The 25,012-nt window shown below is 35.1% G+C and overlaps 1 protein-coding gene and 1 pseudogene across 7 annotated transcripts in view; both read left to right on the top strand.

Moving 5' to 3' along the window:
* Positions 1-2,718, top strand: part of NCOA7 (nuclear receptor coactivator 7) — a 156,390-nt gene extending 153,672 nt beyond the window's left edge. For 5 of the 7 annotated variants that reach the window (XM_031964313.1, XM_031964316.1, XM_031964315.1 and 2 more), the window contains 2 exons: positions 299-372; positions 1,275-1,410. In XM_031964313.1, the coding sequence (XP_031820173.1) occupies positions 299-372; positions 1,275-1,410 (210 nt within the window). Of the gene's footprint in view, positions 1-298; positions 373-1,274 lie in introns of all 7 variants that reach the window. The other 2 variants (XM_003769414.4, XM_012549326.3) reach the window with 1 other exon arrangement.
* Positions 2,719-17,490: 14,772 nt separating this feature from the next.
* LOC100922661 lies at positions 17,491-24,720 on the top strand (annotated as a pseudogene).
* Positions 24,721-25,012: the final 292 nt, after the last annotated feature.

Genomic DNA, 25,012 nt, shown 5'->3' with positions numbered 1-25,012 from the left:
GTAAACCCTACTTAGCAATAATCCTAGTGAGTGTAGCACAATCACCAGGCACATCAGTTATGACCCTGACACAACAGTGTGTATTCCTGTAATTTATAGGTGCCTGGAGGATCTTCTCCAAGCTCAGTCCCTCTGGATTTGATTTAGCCAAAAAAGTCCAGAGCATCTTCAAGCAAATAGGTTATTTTCAGTCCCCATTCTCATCCCCAAGATAACATGTTGATGATAGTATTTCTCAACAAATCCCTAAATTAAAAAAAAAAAATCTCCTCTTTTGTGTTTATTCTGCACATCCTAGGTATTCAAGTGGAGTGGAGAAAACTCTTATTTCATCAATGGAGATATAAGTTCTTTAGAACTTGGTGGTGGAGGGTAAGCTTTTAAATATTTCATTTGACAGGAATGATTTAAATAACCAAAATTTGGGTGTCAAAAAGTTTTAGTGGCTGTGTTGGATTAACTGAAATTCTTGCTTTTCACATCAGTCAAAATGAAAGCCAAACTTTCATAATACTGCAAGAGTTTGTTTTCCATTATACTTGTAAAGGAACTGCATCCACTAAAATCAATTTAAAAAAAGTTTTTTAGGCATTTGTTTTCAAATTCTATTGTTGATTGTTTTCCCTGTCTTTTTGAGGAGGAATCAAACTTGTTTTTTTCATTAATGTATTACCCAAGATCCTGAAAGGTTATGAAAGGTCATACAGTCAATATATGTCATAAGTAGGAATGTAGACTCTACAAGTGCTCTATATGCCACACTGCCTCTTTCTTAAATACATAGCAGGAAAAAAAGCATTAAGTGAGATAAATGGAAATTTGTATTATTATACAAAACTTAATGGTAAATAGGAATATGAATATTTTAGCTAGTCTTTATTAATCAATCAACAAGCCTTTATTAAATGGTTACTATGTACCAGCTACTTTGCTACAAAGGTAAAAATGAGAAGTCCTTCCCTCAAAACTTACATTCCATCAGGTAAAACAATAAGTACATATATAACTAAACACATATATACACAATAACTTAATGAAATTGGGGAGTGAAGGAAATAGTGGTTTTTAGTGGGATCAAGAAAGGTTTCATGTAGGAGTTGTTACTTGAGGTGACTTTTGAAGAAACTTAGGAGTACTAAGAGAACTATCTAAGAGATAAGAGATGAAGGAGTGCATTTTAGAGATGGGAGAAAGCCTATGCAAAGATATGAAGATAGGAGATGGAATTTTTTTTCACCTTGGGTTTTTAATTTTATTTAAAACTTTTCTTCCAGTGGACGATTTGGTCTATGGTTAGATGCTGACCTATACCATGGACGAAGCAATTCCTGCAGCACTTTCAATAATGATATCCTTTCGAAGAAGGAAGACTTCATAGTTCAAGACATAGAAGTATGGACATTTGAATGAAATTTAGACTGCCTTAAAAATAAAAAGACTGAATTCAATCAGCCCTCTTACAACTGTCTGGAAAATGAAATCCCAGCACAGGCTGCCTAGTAACATCCCATAAGCTTTCTTTTGGAAACCATCCCAGAGCATGACTCCATAATGGGAAGATTCTGAAAGCTACCTGGGAAAGGCAGAAAGTGAAGCTTGATATAGAAGACTAGATTATAGCTAGACTTTTTACTCCCACATCCCTCAAAGTCCTACAATAAAAAATCAAGAGTGTTTATAGATGTATGGGTTGAAGGCAGTTTTTATTTTTGGTAACTGTGAACAAAGATACTGTGGAATTTTGTGTATAGTATATGCCTTGTGTATTTATATCAATTTGCATTATCTGAACCTATAGCATCATATTGTTTGCCATGAAAAAAGTTTAACTTCTTTGGAAGAAATTCAAAATTTTCAGCACTTAAAGGGAATGTGGGATTTTTTAAAAGAGCAATTTTATTTATTGTTTTTAGTACATTGTCTGAGATTTGTTAGCAATTTTTTTCTGTTAATGTTTTAAATCTTAGATTTAAAAGAATGGATAGTTTTGTGTGCTGTTTTGGCAACAAATTTATTTGTTATATAGTTTTATATTGATATTTTTCATTTTGCAGAGAAAATTTTCTTTGTTTATTTTTAATTTTGCCCTAATTATTCTAGGGTTTTTTTTTTTTTCAGCAACATCTGACATAAGATATACATTCCTACTAGATAGAGACATCAACTGCCTAATTTTGAATTCTTTTTTAACTTCACTGTTGCCAATTTAACTATCTTAGCCCAACTTGTCACTTCAGCAATGGAAGCAATAAATGCCTTCTAATAAGGGACCAAGATATACTCCTTCATTTGGGGATGAGAGAAACTGACTTATTTATGAGATGAAGCCAGCTTTAGAAATTACTAGGTAAAATAAATATTTTGGCCAGGGAAAACATCTTTTGAATAGAAGAAAGTTCTTTAGCTCCTAAAAACCATTTATTTTCATAGCGCAAGCTCCATTTTCCAGTCTGTTCTACTCTGTCCCTACCCCACCTTCAGTTTTTTCATTAAGGGACAGGCTTTCTGCTCTTAAAAGAGTTGGCTAGCTTTATGGTTTCCTTTATTTTTTTTTTCCTTTTACCTAAAAAGTTTAAAATTAGCCCAACGATCTTTGTTTTGAGTCTTTTTTCAGTTGCTAGAAGCAAAACCTCAGCAATTGCACAAGAAACCAGAATTTAAAAAAAAAAAAAGGAAAAGTAATCTCTTTAGCATTGGCCCCTTTTCACATCTTGAAAATGCTTTGTTCGTTTTGCCAAGATAATAAAAAGCAAAGGCTGTATTGTCGCTCCATAGACTCTGATTAGCCAAGGAAAATCATTTCAAAATAACCCACACTGAGATTGGTTGTACATAAATTGAATCCAGTTTTTATCTGAAAAGTTTTGTATATATCTATATGATTTGAAACATTTGTCTTAAGCTGGCAGCAAGTCTCCTTTAAATGTCCTCTCATTCATAGACACTTGAAAGGGAACAAACCAAAATGCCAAGTACTCCCCCGGCAGATCAGCAAATCATTTGCTCCATACATTCCATGCAATTTAAAGCAGCTGCTATGAAATATAACCTGCATATATTGTGATTTTTTTTAAAATACCCAGATCCTATCCCACTTAAAATACCAGTAAACACCAAATTCTGGCATATCTACTATAAACTTAGTTCAGTAGCTACTCCTAACACCATGTATTTGGTGAGAGGTATCAGGAATGGCTCATGATAATCACATGTGGTATTTTTATCATTTGCAAATCACCCACTGGTAAGCAAAACATTAACATTCTGCACATATTTCACTCTTGTTATCTATACAGTTTATCCCATGATACTATATTTGCCAGTGCATAATTAAACACTGTGTTCTCTATTTAAACAGTATTGTTCAATCAAAACTTTGTGACCCTTCATCTATGAATATTGAATATATGTAATGCAGTGCTATTCCAATATTTTCAATAAAGGAATTTATGCATTCAGTGTGCATTCCTTATGCTTGAAAATTTTTCTAGTCTTTTTCCTCCAGAATAAGTTACTATTGATTTGGCATGACATAATCCCAGCATAAACAAACAGCAATGTGGACAGTTAATATCTAAGTTTGTATTTTTATTCTAGAATTCCTCCATTGCCTTTGTTCTCCTTTTTCACTACCCCCATTCTAAGAGATATTTTCTAGTTTTCATTTAGAGATGTGATATTCTAATTTTTTTTCTGTTTTGCCATTCCTTTTCTGCCTCCATAAGTTTCCCACATCTTATCTTTATGAATCAATGGTGAATGGACCATAATACTCTTTTTTCCCTTTTTCTCTGAATTCAGTCAGTCTAAACATTTAATAAGTGCCAGGCACTATGCTAAATATGCTAAGGTTACAAAAAAAAAAAAGGAAAAGACAATTCATGTCCTCAAGGAGCTCACAATTTAATGGGGGGGGGGGGAATAAAGCAAATATATAAAAACTATATACAGAAAAAAATAAAGCAGATTAAAAAAGAAAAAAGTCACTCGGACTGAGTTGGGAAAGCCTTCCTGTACATGATAGAATTTTAGTTGGGACTTACATTCAGGGAAGCTATAAGAAATGAAGGAAAGAATTCCCAGCAGGCAAGATAGACAGAAAAAAATACTCAGAACCAAGAAATATGGAGTGTCTTGTTTATGGAACAGCCAGGTCAATGTCATTGGATCAATATGTACATGGTGGGGAGAGAAGTACCCAAAAACTGGAAAAGGAAAAGCTTTGAAAGTCAAACAGAAGGACCTGAAGGCAATAGGGAGCCATTGGAGTTTATTGAATAGGTTAGTATTTTAGGAAAAATCACTTCGGTAGGTGAATAGAGGATGAATTGAAGTGGGAAGAACTTAAGGTGAGGTAGACTCACCAAAGGCTATTACAGTAATCCAAGCACAAGGTGTGATGAAGACTTACACCAGAAAGGTGACAGTGTTAGAAGAGAGGAGGATATATTCAAGAGATGTTACAAAGGTGAGATTGATAGACATTGACAACAGATTGGGTATGTCATGTGGAAGTAGTGAGTTTAGGTATGATACCTAGGTTGTAAACCTGAGTGACTGGGGGGATGCTATTACTCTCGACAGTAAATAGGTAAGTTAAAAGGTAGGGGTGGGGATGGGAGGAAGGTTAAGGGGGACAGATAATGAGCTCAATGTAGGGTGCACTGAGTTTCAGATAACTATTGTTGTCTAGTTCAAGATGTCTGAAAGACAACTAGACATTCTAAATTGGAGATCAGCAGAGAGATTAGGCTAGGAAGGAGATTTGGAAACCATCACAATAGAGATATTAATTAAATCCATGGGAATAATGAAATCACCAAATGAAGTAGTAAACAAGGAGAAGAGAGTCGAGGAAAGAACCCTGTGATCTGAGTGATCATCCAACAAAGTAGAGTGGGATCAATCACAGTAGTTGCATGATTTTCTTTATCTTCATTCAAGAGCAAAGTCAGAGGATGTTATCCAGAGCTAAGGGTTACAGGGCATAATCTCATTTCATTTTCTGAGACATCAGGGATTTGGGGTCAAAACTTGTTTTTCTATGTGTTCCTATGGACAGATGTAGGAAAATACAAAGTAGAAGTTATTTGAACTGTTTGTGAGGGGAAGGCCCCCAGACAACAATGTCTCATAACAGAGAGTGAAACTTCAGGTTGTTTCTATATAGTTTCTAGTTTAATACTCAACCATGTAACTTGGCCTTCCTCTAGACTGATATACATAACACTCCTTAGCTTGCTTGAAGGTAGCCTATAAATTTGCCTGTTACTACTTGAAACTTGCTCAGTAGTTACTTATTTAATAACTGAATATCTCAGTTTGGGGGAAAGTCTTTACTCTAACACTAGATAATATACAACTAAGGTAGAGATAGGTAGCACCTCACTATCTCCAGTCTACTCAACCATATGAAAACTTTGTACTGTTTCCTGATCATAAAAGTCACTGATCAAATGCCTTGCTAGCTACAAAATTCCCCAATACCCTCAACATTTTACACATGGTTTACCATTCCATCCTTTGTCAATCCCCATAATCCACCAATTATGCTCAATTTCATCATGGAAATGCAGTCACCCTGTCTTCCTAAAGCAAGAGACAGAAGAGTTAGAGGACTCAAGACACAGACATAAACAATCTTTTGTCTAAGGACTCAAAGAATAAGCTGAAAGTCAGCCTTTCACTGTTATCCTAGTAAGCCCGAGCTGTACCCCATTCAAGGGAGAGCACATGATGGGGGAAAGAGAGTGTAGAAAGAACACAACATTAAGACTTCTTAATTTGGGATCTATGAATTTAAAATAAATTTTTGATAACTACATCTCAACTGGTTTTCTTTGTAATCTTTTGTATCTTTTTACATTTAAAAGTATTATTTTTAAATGACTTCATTTGAACTTCACTGAACTTCACTAGGGAGTCCATAATAAAGAAGTTAAGAACCCCTGCTGTAGAGATCTACCTCCTGCCATTTGTCTACCCTCAGAATGTCTCCCCACTTCCAGACTTAATGGTTGGAGAAAGGACTTTGAAGATACTTCCCTATTACCTAGACATTTAAATGGGGGCCACTTAAATCTGGGTCAGTTTATGCATGCCACAAGTGTACTTGTGAGAAAGTACTCCATCATCCTGTTAAATAGTTAAACTCTTCCTGTTTATCGTAATGGAACAGTTCAATTACTATGCTACTCTAAGGGAAGAAAAATATTTGGAACATTAATTCCTGTGACTTCTGTTATATGCCTTCATTAACTTCTTTCTGGCCTGACTGCAACTTCCTTTCTCCAAAGATTCTGCAGCTTTAATTTCTCTGTATAGGCTATCTTCTTAAAAGTAGGTGGGTGATATATTTCCCATAATTCACATCTGATTTTTGGGATAAAAAGCAGCTCTGAAAGGAAGAAAGGTTTTTTTCCTCTAAGGAACCCCTTCAACCTTGGGAAGTTGCCCAAGCTAACTTAATTCTGCTTTGTTTTATCCTCTAGGGCAACACTTCTTAAGCTTTTCCACATATGTACACATAGAAATGCATGTGTGTGTATAACTTTCTACTTATTATTATATACATGCCTCATATTTCTGAGTACTCATTTCTAAGATCAAGAAAAAGCAAACACAAAAGAGGTATATCCAGACTGAAGATTGACCAGAAAGGGCATGTACTTTAGGTAGCATATACTTACAATCATATAGAGGCCAGGATGAGGTAATAGATTAAAATAGTCTGATTTGGGTGATTATGGTTTAGGGATGGGCTGCTTTGTTTTGTATACCCACTGAGTCATCAGCTTCTACATCTGCACAACCCCTCAGCAAAGTCACCAGAGGAAGTACCCTCTCCTTCCCCCACCTCCAAAAAAAGTTTCCACAAAGTCACCTAGAATTAGAAATGATGATTCTGAGCATACTTTATGAGGAAGTTGGTCAGTGTTATAGAATGTAAACTACCTGAAAGCAGGCAGTGTTTTGATTTTTGTCTTTTTATTACATAGTGCCTGGCACATAATTCAGTTGTTTTCCAATCATTTCTTTGTTTTTGTGGCAAAGGTACTGAAGTAGTTTGCCATTTCTTTCTCCAACTTATTTTACAGATGAGGAAACTGAGGCAAAGAATGATTTTTTTTTTTTTTTTTTTTTGTCCAGGATTATATAGCTAGTAAGTATCTGGGACCACATTTGAAATCAGAATTTGAAATTCCTGACTTCAGGCCCATTACTCTATCTACTCTGCCACTTAGCTGCCCTAGTTAACTGAATTGATGTGTGTACATACACACACACACACACACACACACACATGTATAAAATGTATATTTCTACATCGCTTTCTCTATTATATATATCCCCAACCTATGTTCATCTGTTGGGAAATGAGTTACTATAAACACCAAAAAATAATGAGTTTATACCCTGTTAATAAAGGACAGTTTTATGAGAAATAGTATGTGCCTGGCTAAATAAAAATATACCTGAATTGGACTCTATTTTTTAAAATTTCATTCCTTTCAGCTATCAAGGTTGGTTCCTACTCCATTCCTCACCTCTTAATCACACACTTTCAATTCCCACCAGAAATTATTTCACAGCCATTGGGATTGCTACCTTGTCATAAAAGCTACTGAGCCCAACTTTCTATGAAGGTAATGTTTATTAGAATGGGAGGAGCAGCAGAAGGAAAAGGGGGAGAGGAAGGAGCCCTTGATGACTAAGGGGAAAGCAGGGCCAGGAAAAATCAGGGTTTCAATTCACCCCAGGTCATATCTATATCTTTCACAAATGTCCTTCTTCCTTCTCACAGATGAGACACAATTCCTTAACTCTCTTCTGCTGCTACAAATCAAGCTCGTGTCTACATTTCCTGACTAGGATTTACTGTACAAACTTAATCTTATAGAGCAACTCTCAGAGCTACCTCACCCCCTTGCTCTGCCAGTGAATTTCTACATAATTAGGTGCTTTCTGAGAAGCTGAAGGTAACAAGGAGCCGCCCATAAAAATTCTTGACATGAATCAGAAGGAGTTGCACTATACATCACCCATAGATCCCTAAACTTTCTCTTATTTTTACAAAAAGAGTTGTGAAAGAAACAGCTAGATGGCACAGTGGATTAGAGCACTGGCACTGGAGTCAGGAGGACTTAAATTGAAATTCAACCTCAAGACATTTAAGTGTATGACTCTAAGCAAATCATGTAATCTCAATTGCCTCAACAACAACAACAAAGTACATTGATACAGAGTGTGAGTATTCCCTTTATTCCCTTTCAGACACTTGAAATTTTCATAGGGGAATAAAATGAAGCCTATATCTTCACAACCAATCCCACGACAATAGACCTCATACCTAATAAAAAGGAAAAAAAAAAAACACATGTTTTCAGGTACTGAGGTTAGTGCCCTCTTACTCAAACCCCACCCCACCTCTCCAAAACAACAGTTCCCTCAAAATATAAGACAGTGAAGAGCTCAGGACTTGTGCCAGATCATATTTCTCTAGTTCCAACTTATCTTCCTGCTATATTTTTTTCTCCTTAAAGATAAAGCACCTTTTTTTAGCATTCATTTCAGGGAATTTATGTCTGGAGGAAGGTGAAGATGCTAGCCTACTGAAACATTTTTTTGGCTTTTTGGAGCACAAAATAATTTTTCTTATTAAAATGGGTACAGATCATTCTTATCCAGAAAAAGCTAGAGACACAACCTCAGCATCTATTATAATCCCTTATGAACTCACTAGAGATTTTTTACCCCTTCCACCAGGGTTCCTTGAAGATAACTTGCTGCTACCCTGTCCTGTCATCTAATTGCTCTAGCTTCTTCCATCTAAATTAGGTACTAGAACTACCAGATCATTGGCAAGAAAGAATGCAGGTTCCTTTCTTTCTTCTTTTTTTTTTTTTTTTTTTTTTGTCCCCTAGCTCCTTGGAAATAGCAACACATAACACCCTTTTCAATATTCCTAAAACTGGTGACTACAAAACATATAGGAAAGAAAAGAAAAATGATGTCTTAGGTCTTTGTTTTCAGGACATTAATCTTCTGTTTATACATACCAAGAATTATATATAACTTTCCCTTGGCTCCCTCCTTGGATGTCTGACTCAGTCTTTTCTTCCTGTCCACTCTCCAGGGTTGGATAACCTATTGTCTAACCGATGTATTATTTCAGTTACTGGTGTTTAGCCAACAGGTTTGGCAAAGCTCTAGATATTTCAGTCCTCCTAGAAATATCTCCCCAACCCTTAACTCTGGATTCACAAGCTTCTGGATTCAATGTGACAGTGATCCTATGACAGTGAGGTCCCAAGAAATTCCTTGAAGTATCGCATTTTTCTCTCTCTAATGGTTAACATGTATATCCCATATAATACCAGTGCCTTCTCTCTCTCGGGAATGCTAATCTTCCAGAGTTCAAATCTGACCTCAGATATTTACTAGCTTTGTGACCCTAGGCAAGCAACTAATCCTGTTTGCCCCAGTTTCCTCAACCATAAAATGAGCTGGAAAAGGAAATAGCAAACCACTCTATATCTTTTCCAAGAAAACCCCAAAGGGTGACAAAAAGAGGAACGTGAATGAAAAAGACAGAACAACAAAAATATGTGATTGTTGACTTGACTTTATATAGCCCTTTGAGGTTTGCAAAATGCTTTATGAATTTTCTCTCATTTTCTGACTTGCTATTGCTACCATCTCAGTCCTGTTATATGCATCACCATATAGAAGATATAAAAGAAAATGTATTATTTATTTTCTTCTCTCTTGCATGGTTCTCTGAAAATAAAACCTAAATTTCAAGCATGTTTTTTATTTTTTTTTAACAGATTTATTCCCACACATTACAGGGAACTATATGTGAGGTTTGTAGAAGGGTTGGGAGAATACTATTAAAAAATAAAAGGGACACTTGCAAGTTTACAGCAGTTTTGTTTAATACCTGATCTCTGTGTCATAGTCTCTAGGAGTAAGGAAATGATCATCTCAATGTACTTTCCCCTGATTATACAGAATAAAGAGAGTCATATTCAATTCTAGGTGCCACATTGTAGGAAAGACACTGATTAACTATAGCTTGTCCAGAGAAGGACAACCAAGGTGATGAAGGGCCTTGAAATCATGTTATATAAGGTTGGCTAAAAGAAATGGGCTTGATTAACTTGGTGAAGAGAAAACTCAGGGAGAAAATGATAGCTAAGTAGATTTGAAAGACTGTCATATGAAAGAGAGATTTGACCCAATCTGCTTAAAACGCCAAAGAATAAAATTTGGAGCAATGGGTAGAATTTACAAAGAAGTTAATTTAGGCCTAATACCAAGAAATGTTTTCCACTGATGATTTAGGTAACATGTACATTCATTCGGTAATAATTTCCAGCTATTTCAAGTTAAAAGCTTTTAAAATGTAAAGCTTTAAATTTTGCAAAGCACTTCCTATACATTAATAGGGCAACAACTTTTGAGGTAAGAACCGAGGTATTAGCTGCTCCGTTTTATAGACAGAAAACAGTGGCTCAGAGAAATTAGTGAATTGTCTATTATCAGGTACCTATCAGTATCAGAAATAGAGAGAGAGAGAGAGAGAGAGATAGGATATGAAGCAAATTTTCCCACATATCAAGTCCAACTTTCATATGCAGGAGGCACTATGAGAAATTTTATATAAGAAAGTATCCCTGTCTTCATGGAACTTATACTCTAGAAAGTTCTTTATATGAGAAGTATTAGAATTAAGCTCTTCAATCTACTGCCTTTGAACAAAAGTGACCTTATCCTGTCAATCAACTAGTCAAATTCCTACATCAAATGAGACACAAACCTTTGGTGGAAAATTCCCTTCAGATACTAAATGTGAGATTTTTCAGTTTCATTTAGAGAAAATGAAAGATAGTAGGCAACATCAATAGGATTTAAAGTAATGGCCAAGAAAAGCTGTGAGCCAATTTATTTTTGAGATTCATTTCATTTATTTGACAGGTTATATTTCCTCCTGTTATGAGAAGGCTCAGTATCTTGCTATTCCTATTTTTGTTTAGTCTTTTTTCAGTCATATCTAACTCTTTGTGATCCTTTTGGGGGTTTTCTTGGCAAAGATATTGGGGTAGTTTGTCATTATCTTCTCCAACTGATTTTACAGATGAGGAAACTGAAGCAAATGGGGTTAGGTGACTTGCCCAATGTCAAATAGCTAGTAACTATCTGAGGCTAGATTTGATCTTCCTGACTTCAAGCCCACTAGTTCTACTTCTATCTAAAGCTAGGATGTCTGCTAACTATAGCTATAGTATCTGGATTGCTTCCCTTTGAGAAACTTATGCTGTAGCTATTTGATCTTCTACACATTTTCATAAAGCATTACATCTTGGACTTAATCTTCTACCCATAGTTCAATTTGTTGTTTCTAGGCTTTGTTAGATAAAACTTCATTCCCCATCTCCTACTGATCCAACTAAATAGTTAACTACTATAACTTAATTCCATCTTTGGAGTAACTTCAGGTACTTTTCAATTAACATGGTTTCTCCTAAGAGGTGATATTTCAGGCCTTTGTTATGGACCCTTTCCCTTCACCCCAAAAGCAAAGCATGAATTATTTCTCCTCTGAGATGTAATTGGCTGAAGTTGTTCCTAAAAACCCATCATTCACCAAAATTCCACCTCAATTGCTAATCTCTGGCTCCCTGGTCTGTTCCTTAAAGAGGGTTAGAGAAACTAAAGACAGATATTGCTGATATAGCTAGGGGATAAGACAAGAAAATCTTTCTAAAGACATTATAGACAGTTCATCTAATAACTAATATAAAATAAAATAGAATAGAAAATGATATAAATTAATGTCATGTGATATTCAAAATGTATTATAGAATATGTAAGATATTATATAATAATATTTTTAAATTGCTTCTCAGATCTATTGATAGAAGAAAAATTCATGACCAAACAAGGAATAGAGAGGGTCACAAGAAAATGAAATGAATTGTTCTGTCTGTTCAATAAGGCCAAGATTAAAAGAGAAACAATTAATAAATATTTTGCACCAAATATCTCTGAAAAAGACCTCATTTCTCCACTATATAAGGGATTAATTTAAATGTTTGAGAATAATTTATTCCCCATTTCATGAATGGCCTAAGGATATGAATAAGCAATTCTCAAAGGAAGAAAAACAAGTTATCTATAATCATATGCGAAAAAATGCTACAGATCATTACTAATTTGAGAAATGCAAATAAAACAATTCAGATGGGCAACCAAGTGACAAAAAATGATAGATGATAGATGCATTATGGGAAAATATGCACTTTGATGAATTGCTGAAAATATGAATGGGTACAACTTCTCTGAAAAGCAATTTGTAGTTATAAAGAAAAAGTTAATAAACAACGTACCCTTTGACCTACTTGTGTCATTACTGGGCCTATTTCTACCTCCTCACCTCTAAAAAAGACCAAAGAAATAGGAAAAGATCCTATATAAACAAAAGTGTTTACAATTGTTCTTTTTTGTGGTGACAAAAAAAAATAAATGCTCATCAATTGAAAAATGCCTGACTAAATTGAGGTATATGAATGTAATGGAAAATTGTACTTTAAAAAATGAAGAAAAAGATAATTTCAAAAAGACATAGAAAGATTTATGTGAATTGATATTATAGCATCAATATTACAAAATTAAACAATTTTGGAAACTTTTATGAGTTAATATAAAATTAAATAGGCAGAACTAGAAGGGAATAAAGGAAGGCAGAAGGAAATAAACATTTATATAGTTTATATGTATATATATATATGTATATATATCATATTTATATAGTGCCTACTTTGTGACAAGTACTTTACAATTATTTTCTCATTTGATCTTCACAAGAACATTGTGAGATAGATGCAGTTGTTATCACAATTTTACAGATGAGAAAACTGAGGCAACCAGAGAGGCAACATCTAAATGATGTTTAGAGTCACAGGGCTATTATGTATCTGAGATCAAATTTGAATTCAGATCTTCTTGACTCCAAGGCTTAGTATTTAATACACTATCTTAAGAAGCAAATTAATTATACAATAACAACACTGTAAAGACAACTCTGTAACCATAAAAATTATTTCAATACAATGACCAACAAACTACTTCCTTACTGGAACATTAGTACAGGACTGGAAGTTGTCTTTCTGTACTATTTAGGTACAGAATGAAACTTATTTTTGTATTAAGTCAATGAGGGAATTTGTTTTGCTTGACGGCTTATTTGTTAAAAGAAATTTGTTTTTCTGGGACACTGATACATTGTTGGTGGAACTGTGAACGGATCCAACAATTCTGGAGAGCAATTTGGAACTATGCTCAAAAAGTTATCAAAATGTGTATATTCTTTGATCCAGCAATGTTTCTACTGGGTTTATATCCCAAAGAGATCTTAAAGGAGGGAAAGGGACCCACGTGGGCAAAAATGTTTGTGGCAGCCCTTTGTGTAGTAGCAAGAAACTGGAAACTGAGTGGATGCCAATCAGTTGGAGAGTGGCTGAATAAATTGTGGTATATGAATTTTATAGAATATTATTGTTCTTTAAGAAACAACCAGCAGGATGTCACTTGGCCAAGTGACAGAAGGCCTTGATCTGTTGACAAGGCAAAGGAATCAAAACTAGAGTTTCTCAGAAGACTAATGGTTTTCAATTGCTTCTCAAATAATGAAAGCTCTTAAGCCAACTTTCAAGATGCTCCAACACTTAGCCTACCCTTACCTAACTCCTGATTTCCTCTTACATGAAGCTCCAGCAGCCTCACCCAGTTTTCCATGTTTCTGTGTCTGACACGCCCTCCTTGGCACATCAAGTTTCCTCTCATTTTAGCAAAGATAGATGGTGTAGTATCTTTGCATGTATTTGGAAAAATAAAAAGCTATTATAAAAAAGGCATATTGCTATTAAAAAAAAAAAAGATTATATCCCTAGCCAAATCTTCAAAATATTGTTAGATAATCACCTACTCTTGGAAGCGTTCCCAGATTAACCCAGAGAGGAGGACTAGAGTGATTTCCAGACCATGAGCGTTTGCTCCTATTGTTCAAGTAATTTTGTTTCTCACAAGGCTCATCAGAATCAAATCCCAATGATCATTCAGAAGTTTAAGAGAACTTAGAAATTGGTTTCTAATCCAATCCCTCTTGTTTCAGAGATAAGACTAATAAAATTCAGAGATATTGTGATGTATTCATGTTTACAAGGAAATTGAGCCACACCTCTTCTAACTTGAAATCCCATTCTCTTTCTATTACAGCTGTTTCTTCCCTCCCATTTCAGGAACTACAAAAATTCAAATCAACTGTTTAACTGAGAAAAGACCCAGGAACCATTCCAAAAGTTCTCAGATTCACTTATTCAGTTCTAACCTCTCTTTTAACCTCCTTCTTGTTATTTCCAACTGCCTATTAGAGATCTTAAACTCAACATATCCAAACTGAAGTTATTCTCTTTCCCTCAGGTTTCCCCTTTTCATCATTCTCTCAGTGAAACTTAAGTATCATCCTTGTCACCCCATTTTCTTTTCCCTCTCCCTGCATTTCCAATCTGTGGCCATGATCCATCAATTTTGCCTTCTTCCATATGCCCTCCTTCTCCTCTGTGACCCTGCAAATACCATGACACAAGCCCTCATCACCTCACCTTCTTGAGTCCACCTATTACATGTCTCTGTTCTTTCAGATCATCCTCTGTATAACTGTCAGAGTGATTTTCCTGAAGAGCAGGTCTAACCATGTCACCTCCTTTCTCAATAACCCCAGTGGCTCCATATTGCTATGAGGATCAAATATAAAACCCTGTGTTTGACACTCAAAGCCTTTCATAATCTGTATCCCCTCTACCTTTCTGAAAGCAGAATTGAATTATCTTTAAAAAAAAATGTGAGATGCACAAATGTTTATAGGGACTATTTGTGTCTGACTTGTGGCAGAGCATTCCAAGCTTGTATTGGTCAGATCAGCCAGTCAAACACACTGTAACTGGACTCTAACACTGGTCATTTTTTAAGAATGAAGGACAACAACCCACCAACCAATTAGTAGCCATATCATATAGAGTAGAGAAAGGGATTTCAAAATTTAAGGCTCTACTTATATGTATGATGCTGTGAGATCAATGGATTCAGTCAAGAGACCCAGATTCTATTCTCAGTCTTCCAGTAATCATTATAACAGGTATCATTAGCCCATTTTGCAAAAATAGAAACTGGGATTCAGAAAGATCACTCACTTACAGAGTTGGTAAGTGTCAGAGTTTAAATCCAACTTTACTTGACTTCAAGTTCAGCTTACCATCTCCTCTGACAAGATATGTAGTTCATATTTGTTTAACTATGCTACATATTATACAATAGGGAAACATGTGACCTTCAAAAAAAGCTGTGTTTGCTAGGATCTTGGGAAATATCTGATATAACACCCAAGTGAAGGGTTAAAGTTAAAGTCTTCAGATGTTCCTTTTATGTGGGTAACATACTGAGCATTGAACCATAGAACATTTCTTCATCTCCTAAAATCCATTCAAGAAAATCCAAATGGATGAAGAATACAAATCACTCAGATTTATAGCATGCAGTTAAATTAGCCCATGTGTACATATGTCTTAGACAGACATCGTAGATAGAAAAACGAGTTTGGGCCAGAAATGAATAAGATGAATAAAGAGGATTAGATTGCATTTGATAAGCTGAATAGAATTTTAAATCCCTTTATCCGGATCTGCTACAAAATGCCATTTTATAACACCAAGATGTTACTTGATTATAAAACCATGGAACAAAAAATTCATGAGAGTCAATGAATATCACTACTTAAAGGAAAACAATACTGAAAAAATACTAGGATTCTAATCAATGAAGTCATTAATTTTGGCATTCCTTTTATAGAATCAAGTACAGAAAACTAATGATGCAAAAAGCTTCCTTCTTCTTAGCTGAGCAATGGTAGATTTTTAGGGCAATGATAGATTTTTATGGCAAAATGAGACAGACATTGTTAGATGTGATCAGTGTGTTAGTCTGTTTTACTTGACTATATATTTTTTATCTTTTTATTTTTTCCTGAATTTAAAAGTAAAACAAGCATTTCTACAACATAGTTGAACAAAAAATATTGCACATGAAATTGCAAATCCATTATGTACAACTTGCTATTCCTTTTAAATATATATTAAAATTATCATATAATTTTTTTCCTTTTTTTCTTCCCTCCACCCCTCAGTCTAAAAGTTGGCTACCATTAGACACAAATATCTTTATATAAAAATATATGTAAAATCATTCAGTACATACTTCTATTTATCAATTCTTTCTGTGGATGCAGATAGCATCTTCCTTCATATATCCTTTGTAGTTAATTTGGTATTATAGTCAAAATGACTTAGTTGCTCAAAGTTGTTCTTAAAACAATATTAGTGTTATTGTGTACAATATTCTCTTGGTTCTCCTCATTTCACTCTTTAATGTTTTGTGCAATATCATCAAGCCCATCAACTTCTCATGGCAGAGTAGTAGTCTATCATGATCATATATCCCAACTTATTTAGTCATTCTCCAATTGATGAGAATTCCCACAATTTCCAGTTCTTTGACACCACAAAGAAAGCAACTATAAATACTTTAGAACATATAGATTCTTTTCCTTTTTCTCTAATTATCTTTGGAAATAGTCCAAGTAGTGATATTTCTGGGTCAAAAGATATAGGCAGTTTAACAACTCTGGGCATAATTCCAGAATGCTCTCCAGAACAGGTCAGCTTACAATTCCATCAACAATGAATAACCAGCTTGAAAAATATGTCAATTAGTATGACAGTAGGACTTATTAGATAGTGATAGTGATACCAAATAAAATAGCAATAAAATACACACACACATATATATACATATATATATATATAATATGTCCATCAATAAAATATTTGCCAATTAATAAAATATACACATATAATAAAATATGTAATACATACATGTATACATATATGCACATTTATGTGTACATAAAAACACATTTTAACATTTCACTTGACTTAAGAGTCAATGAAATATTCATGGTGGGTATAAGCAGGTTGTAACATCTTCCCAAAAATGACTTGCATGAGAAAAGTGGCTAGAAAGTAAGACTAGGTCCATAGTAGTAATACAGAATCAAGAAGTACACAATTATACCTTTATTATTTTGTTGTTGTTCAGTTTTTTTTGACCCCATTTAGGTTTTTCTTGGCAAAAATAATGGAGTAATTTGCCATTTCCTTCTTCAGACCATTTTACAGATGAGGAAACTTAGGCAAATAGGTTAAGTGACTTGCCTAAGATCACACAGCTAATAAGTGTCTGAGGCTAGATTTGAACTGAGAAAGATGAATCTTCCTGACTCAAGGCCCAGAACTCGATCCACTGCGTCATCTAGCTGCCTATGCTTTTATTATATTGGGTTTTAATTCACCTGTAGGAAACCAAAGACCTAAAATGAAACCCTGGTGCCAAGGAAATGCCAGAACTGTAAGAGAAGAAAAAAATGTTAAGGGTGTCACCCAGTTTCAGTCACAGGAAGAGATTGATTGCTATAACCACATAGAACAGCCACTCCCAGTCACCAAAGGAAGCTGTTACAACAAGGTCTCTGTCATAGAAGGTACCAATTCTTGGTACCTGGAATATTCTAGTTTCCTGGCCATAGCAAGCAGAAAAAGAAGTGTAAGCCATACTCCTTTTCAAAGGCCATCCTTGGACTTGACAACTCTTTCCCGAAACTCTCCCTTGTTCCTTCTTATCATCATATATGTTCTCTGGATTCATGTCACTTTACAAATAGTCCAAATACCATGGGTCTACAGAGAGAAAAATGAGTTCCTTCTCAGGTCAATCCTATATTTTTAATCTCTAATATCATAGATGGGTGTTCCCTAAGAAGTGATTTGGGAGTCAAATAGGGAAAGCAGGTATGAGTTAGGAAAGTTTCCAGAAAAGCCAGGAAAAGGGAGATTGTAAAAAATCTGGTGATGGAGTAAAGTTAAGTTGATAACAAATACTAGTGACTAGAAAACAGTGATGTATACATTTCTTGTGACAAGCAATAATATTGATATATTTTCATTTAATGGTAACAGTAGTCATGTAAACTGACATACAATGTCAAACATATACATAGCCATGTCATACATGACTCAGAATATCTGAATTTGATCATATGTTCAAAACTGAACTCATTAAATTTCCCTTAAAACCCTCTTTCTAATTTCTTTGTTACTATGAAGATCATCATTCTTCCAGCCACATAGATTGCAAATAATCCAAGAGTCACTTACAATTCCTCTCCCTCATTTTTACCTTATCTTATCTAGTCAGTTACCAAGTCCTTTCATTTCTACCTTCACATCATCTCTCATATGTTCTCTGCCTTTCTGACATTTCCATGACTTTGATGTAAGCCATCATAATTTCATGCCTAGTTTATTTCAATGGCCTACTGGGCTAGTCCCTCTGCCACAAATCTCTCCCCACACCAGTCCATTTTCCAATCATTTGTTAAAGCAGTCTTCTTAAAGAAAAGCTCCGATCAAGTCACATACTTGTATCCCTCCCTCCAGATCTCAATATACTCCAATAAGTCACAACAGCTTCCAGAATCAAATACAAAATTCTCTATTTGACCTTTTTAGTCTTTTTACTCTACATACTCCTCCCCCCACCATGTATATTTCTTGATCCAATCTCTTTGTTATTTCTTATTAAAGCCTGGTTTCATTGTTGTTTCTTCAACCAGATACTCCATTTCCAGAATAATGGTATTTTTATTTATCATCTCTTTTGTTCAGATATTTTAGTCCCTCTTCATCTCCACGTCTGAGTTTCAAGGGCTTTCTTCAAGTATCATTCTACCTTCTGCAAGAAGTCTTTCTGTTCCCCCTTAAAATTAGTTCCTTCCCTCTATTGATTACCTTCAATTTATCTTATTTATATCATGTTTATATATAGTTAATTGTTTTCGTTACCCTCCCTCATCAGACTGTGAGCTCTTTAAGAACCTCTGATGTAGAAAGGCCTGGAGAGACTTACACGAACTGATGCTGAGTGAAATGAGCAGGACCAGGAGATCATTATATACTTCAACAACAATACTAGATGATGACCAGTTCTGATGGATCAGGCCATCCTCAGGAACGAGATCAACCAAATCATTTCTAATGGAGCAGTAATGAACTGAGCTAGCTATGCCCAGAAAAATAACTCTGGGAGATGACTAAAAACCATTACATTAAATTCCCAATCCCTATATTTATGCACACATGCATTTTTGATTTCCTTCACAAGCTAATTGTACAATAATTCAGAGTCTGATTCTTTTTGTACAGCAAAATAATGTTTTGGTCATGTATACTTATTGTGTATCTAAGTTATATTTTAATATATTTAACATCTACTGGTCATCCTGCCATCTAGGGGAGGGGGTGGGGGGGGGTAAGAGGTGAAAAATTGGAACAAGAGGTTTGGCAATTGTTAATGCTGTAAAGTTACCCATGTATAAATCCTGTAAATAAAAGGCTATTAAATAAAAAAAATTTAAAAAAAAAAAAACCTCTGATGTTTTTTGCCATTTTTTGTATTCTCAGTTTGTAGCACAGTGTCTAGCAGATAGTATTTGTTGACTGAAATATGAAGCATAAGTAAAGTAACTTCTCCAACTTAAGTTCTCTATCATTTGAATTGTGGGTTTCATATAATTTATGCATCTACACACATATATTTATATACACATATACACGTAATTCATTGCTCTCTTTTATTGTTGGAATAAGGCTAATACCTTAGTGTTTCTCTACAACATGAATTAGTTATATACCTACTCCTTCACTTCTAAAGAGTTTAGTTTTCCTTGGACATGGTTTTCCTCTGTTTCCTTGATGCAGCTTTCAGGTCACTTCAGGACATAAAAAATCTCACCTAGGTAAATTTAGGTGAATTCTTCTGATTCAGTATATTTCTGGCAGCTATGTAAGTCACTGCCCTGCCTTGATACCTTGTTTTGCTGATCAGATTCATTCCCATGTAGAAACAAGGGCGTACCACATTCAAAGAAGTGAAAGGCCTTTGCTGTGTCAGGAAAAAGTAAACCTACTTCTGTTATTAGGACCTTTCAATGATTCATTTTTTCCCAACATCAAACCTGAATTAAGATAGTGCTGACATTAGGGCTGCCTCTAACAGTTGTGTTTATAATTCTGTTCTTTTTAAGAATGAATATTGCCCCAAGAAAATGTGCAAAAGTTGTAGTTCTTGAAGAGCACACTTCCATGAAGGTTAGAGATACTATAGTGGCTGTTGTTTTAAGAAAGTTAATCCTGGCTAAACTGTGGATTCAAACCCACAATGAAAAAGAACTGTCACTCTAGAATACTCCTCTGTTCCTATAGATTTCTTCTATTTGCAAATTCCTCTAGGGACCTCTATTTTAAAGTATCTGGTTTCATTCCAAATTCTCTAGGCTTCGTTTCTCACCCTCTTCCTTTTTTCAGCGTGTGTGTGTGTGTGTGTGTGTGTGTGTGTGTGTGAGAGAGAGAGAGAGAGAGAGAGAGAGAGATCCTCCCCCATTAGAATATAATCATCTTAAGAGAAGAAATAGTCTTTCTTTTTATTTGCATTTGTATTCCTAGCATCTTAGGATCTAAACAGTAGCAAGCACTTAAATGTTTAATGACATCAAAGTGCAAAGAAAAGTATGGTTGAAAATCAGTTCCAATAGAGCAGTAATGAATTGAACCAGCTACACTCAGTGAAAGAACTCTGGGAAATGAGTATGAACCACTACATAGAATTCCTAATCCCTCTATTTTTGTCTGCCTGCATTTTTGATTTCCTTCACAGGTTAATTGTACACTATTTCAAAGTCCGATTCTTTTTGTATAGCACAATAACTGTATGGACATGTATACATATACATATATTGTATTTAACATATACTTTAATATATTTAACATGTATTGGTATACCTGCCATCTGGGGGAGGGGGTGGGGGAAAGGAGGAGAAAAATTGGAACAAAAGGTTTTGCAATTGTCAATGCTGAAAAATTACCCATGCATATATCTTGTAAATAAAAAGCTATAATAAAAAAGATCTATCAAAAAAAAAAAAAAAAGAAAGAAAGAAAAGTGTGGTTGAAAATAATCCTAAGAACTAAATAACTATTATTGCAATATAGCCTAATAATCATCAGAAAGAAAGCAAAAAACTTTAGAGGACCCGGCAGCTGGAAGAATTGGTACTGATTTTCCCACAATGAAGAAGTGAGTTTCTTGAAATTAGAATATCAGCAAGACCTGTAATAAAATAACTGCTGACCATTAAAGGAAGAAAAGTTGTTTATAGTAATGTTCTGGTTAGCTTTCTGGAGGTCTTGGGACCAGCCTTCCTTTCAGCAGAGTAATAACACGAGAATAGCCAGGGATAAAGTCCAAAAGTCTTTATTGTCTCCTTCACAGTCTGTCTCCTTTCCTGGGGCTCTGCTAGCTTTCTGGAGGCCCTCGAGAATGGGTCTTAGTTTCAGTGGCAGAATGCAGGAGACCCACCACGAAGTTCTCTATCTAGAAGTCTGTCTCTGGCTCAGTTTGTCCCCAGTTTATATGTTCTATTACAATTACATCATTACAGTATACTGAATATAAACCAATCATTACATCACTGGGAACCATTATTTGTTGTAAGATTAAATCAATCATACTGAACTAGAGAACTCAAATGCTAAACTAGATAACCATTGTCTTATCAATTCCATCGAGTTAGCACCTTGTTTAAATCAATCATACTGAGCCTTAAGTATATTTCTCTAAAGTTACTGTCCTTTACAGTTTATCTTAGGCAAGACAATCCAAAGACTGAAGCGCCTAAAATTGGAAAAAAAGTAATTTTTTACTGAAGAAACTTACAATTTCATTCAAAAATATAGCAAAACATTTAGTCAGAAATCCAGGTGAGACTATAATATCTGAACACCATCAGATTGTATCACACAAACACACACACACATACATCAATTTATGGAAGATTTGTTTATATAGGTCTTTGTTCCCATTGAGAGACTAGTGAACATTACAATAATAATACATTATAATGCATACATTAATATGCATGTATTACATATTATATATTACATATCACACATACACACACACATATATATAATACAATAATATATTGATATGCTAAAAAGCTAAATTGTTCTGCAATTACAGAAATTGCCAAATAGAACTGGATCACTGTAATACAGTTTCGCAACATGGTATATTTCACAACAGGTTAAGAAATGCATTATCAGAGTATTATGAGTCACCTGTTTTCCAGAGCTAAGGCCCAGCAAGCAAGCTGTGCCATGAGCTTGACAAAATAACAATACCTTTGCTCTCACCTTCTGGATGATCTCACCCTCCAGCAAAATCATAATTATCATATCTTTTTTTTTATACTTTTTATTTACAAGATATATGCATGGGTAATTTTTCAGCATTTACAATTGCAAAACCTTTTGTTACAATTTTTTCCCTCCTTCCCCCCATTCCCTCCCCCAGATGGCAGGTTAACCAATACATATTAAATATGTTAAAGTATATGTTAAATACAATATATGTACATATGTCCATACAGTTATTTTGCTGCACAAAAGAATCGGACTTTGAAATAGTGTACAATTAACATGTGAAGGAAATCAAAAATGCAGGTGGACAAAAATAGAGGGATTGGGGATTCTATGTTCAGTTCATTACTGCTCTATTGGAACTGATTTGGTTCATCTCATTGTTGAAGATGGCCAGGTCCACCAGAATTGATCATATAGTATTGTTGTTATCATATGGTTTTAACCAGCACCCGGAGTTCTCTGAGCTTGGACAAGTTTGGGTCATGAAGTCCTTCTATGAATCAAGTTTGTCATATTGCTGCTATTAACCCTCACTGTCAGGGCTACAGCTCACAGCATACACATTGGTGTAAGTATTGCACTCTCCCTACACTGCCCCAAGTCCTCCTATTAGGGGAGCAGTCCCAGCACATGTATCATTGCTTGTAAGCCATTTCCCTCATTTTGAAATTAAACTTTTGATTCAAGAGTTACCTTTCTCTAACTTGGCCTGTTCTGCTCTAGTCATCCACAGGTTTAGAGGCCCAGTTGATATTATCTAACAGATGGAGATAAACACGCGTCAGCAGCCTTAGAACTTGCCTGATATAAAATCTCATTGAAAATATATGGGCAAAAATAAAATAAAATAAATACATGGGCTATAAATTAAGGCTTGACTTGGGAAAATTGTATAATTCCTCAAAAGTATATACTATCTTAATATGATATGTTTCATAATGAAGAATTTTTTTAATGTGTTAAAATCTTGTTAACTTAATGTTAGAATTCTTACAAGGTGCTAAGTCACTGGAATTGATAAGAGACAATAATCATCTAATTTAGCATGGTACTTAACAGTTCTCTAGTTCAGAGTTCACACCTTTCACACCTTTAGAGTTCACAACTTTAAGAGAGCATATATAAGGAGAAGCCCACTAAAGGATAAGCCCACTAGAGACTCTGGGAGATTCACAAGTCAGGATTCAGTCCAGGAGATTCACAAGCCCACTCTCAGAAGAGGAGTCAGATTCATTCCAACTTCCACCTTTGTGCTAGCTGGAGGCTTTGGTTTCAGAGGGAGCTAGAGGCTGAAGCTGGAAGAGACAAAGGAGTAAGAGCTCTCAGAACCAAGGAGAGAGATAGGCCTCTAAGAAAGCTAACCAGGATATTTTGAAGGAAACAATAAAGGATCTAGACTTTAATTCCTGGCTGCATTTGGGGGATTATACTGAACTGAAACTAAGGCTGCCTCCAGAAGCCCTCCCAGAAACCTGCTCTCAGAGAACTTTATATTTTAGAGAAGAGAATATTACATTACCCGCAGGATAGCGGGTACAGGTCTAGTCATTGGGGAGGCTTACTTCGATCAGGGTAATGAAGTGTCTGGTTACGGGAGGCTGCTGCTGCCTTGATAGAGGAAGAAATGCATAGGTACCGGCCTACCAAGAACTATCTGAGCTACCTACCCGCCCTGGATTACTCAGCCTTTGAGACTGACATTATGAGAAATAAATTTGAAAGATTGGCTGCCTGATAACTAATTGAATTGGTTAGCATGAAACGATATGAATTTCCACCTCCCTCTTCTGGGCAGAAGAATGATATCACTGTATGGCAGGAATGTGTAAACAATTCCATTGCCCAATTGGAGCATCAGGCAGTTCTCATTGAAAACCTTGAGCTGATGTCACAACACGGTTGTAATGCCTGGAAAGTATATAATGAAAATCTAGTTCATATGACTGAACAAGCCCAGAAGGAACTGCAGAAATTAAGAAAACATATTCAGGATTTGAACTGGCAGAGGAAGAGCATGCTGGATCTAAATTACGAGAAATGGAGTTGACTTGGATCTCACTCATCAGTAAAAATTATGAGATCGAACAGACTGTTGTACAGCTAGAAAATGAAATCTTTCAAATCAAGCAACAGCATGGGGAGGCAAACAAAGAAAACATCTAGTAAGATTTCTGAAAAACTGGAGTGTAGGAGGAAGGGAAAGAAAAGGCATCTTAGGAATTCTTAAAGCATCAGGAAGTTGAATGATTCTCAAATCATGGTAAGAACCTGTTGAGAGAGTGGTAATGACCTGAATAGCCTATGAATGCTTTAGGAATATGATAGAAACTTAGAAACTGTACAGAATACATGAATTAATAGTTTTTTTGTATTATATTTAATTCTATTTGTATGTTTCTTTGACAAATAAATTTTTACCTTAAAAAAAGAATATTACAACTTAATGTCAAATTGTTTAAAACAAGTAATTGCATCAGAAGAACATAGCACATTAAATGGTTTTTAAATGTAAAATTGTCAGGTTTATGATATAGGTCAATAAATGCAATTATTTGGGGTTTTTTGTTACCATAAATTCA

This window comes from Sarcophilus harrisii, chromosome 4, assembly GCF_902635505.1.
Source record: "Sarcophilus harrisii chromosome 4, mSarHar1.11, whole genome shotgun sequence".
NCBI classification, from domain to species: Eukaryota; Metazoa; Chordata; class Mammalia; order Dasyuromorphia; family Dasyuridae; genus Sarcophilus; species Sarcophilus harrisii.
Note: the sequence above shows the minus strand (reverse complement) of the source record. Positions and strands in the feature narration are given on the sequence as shown.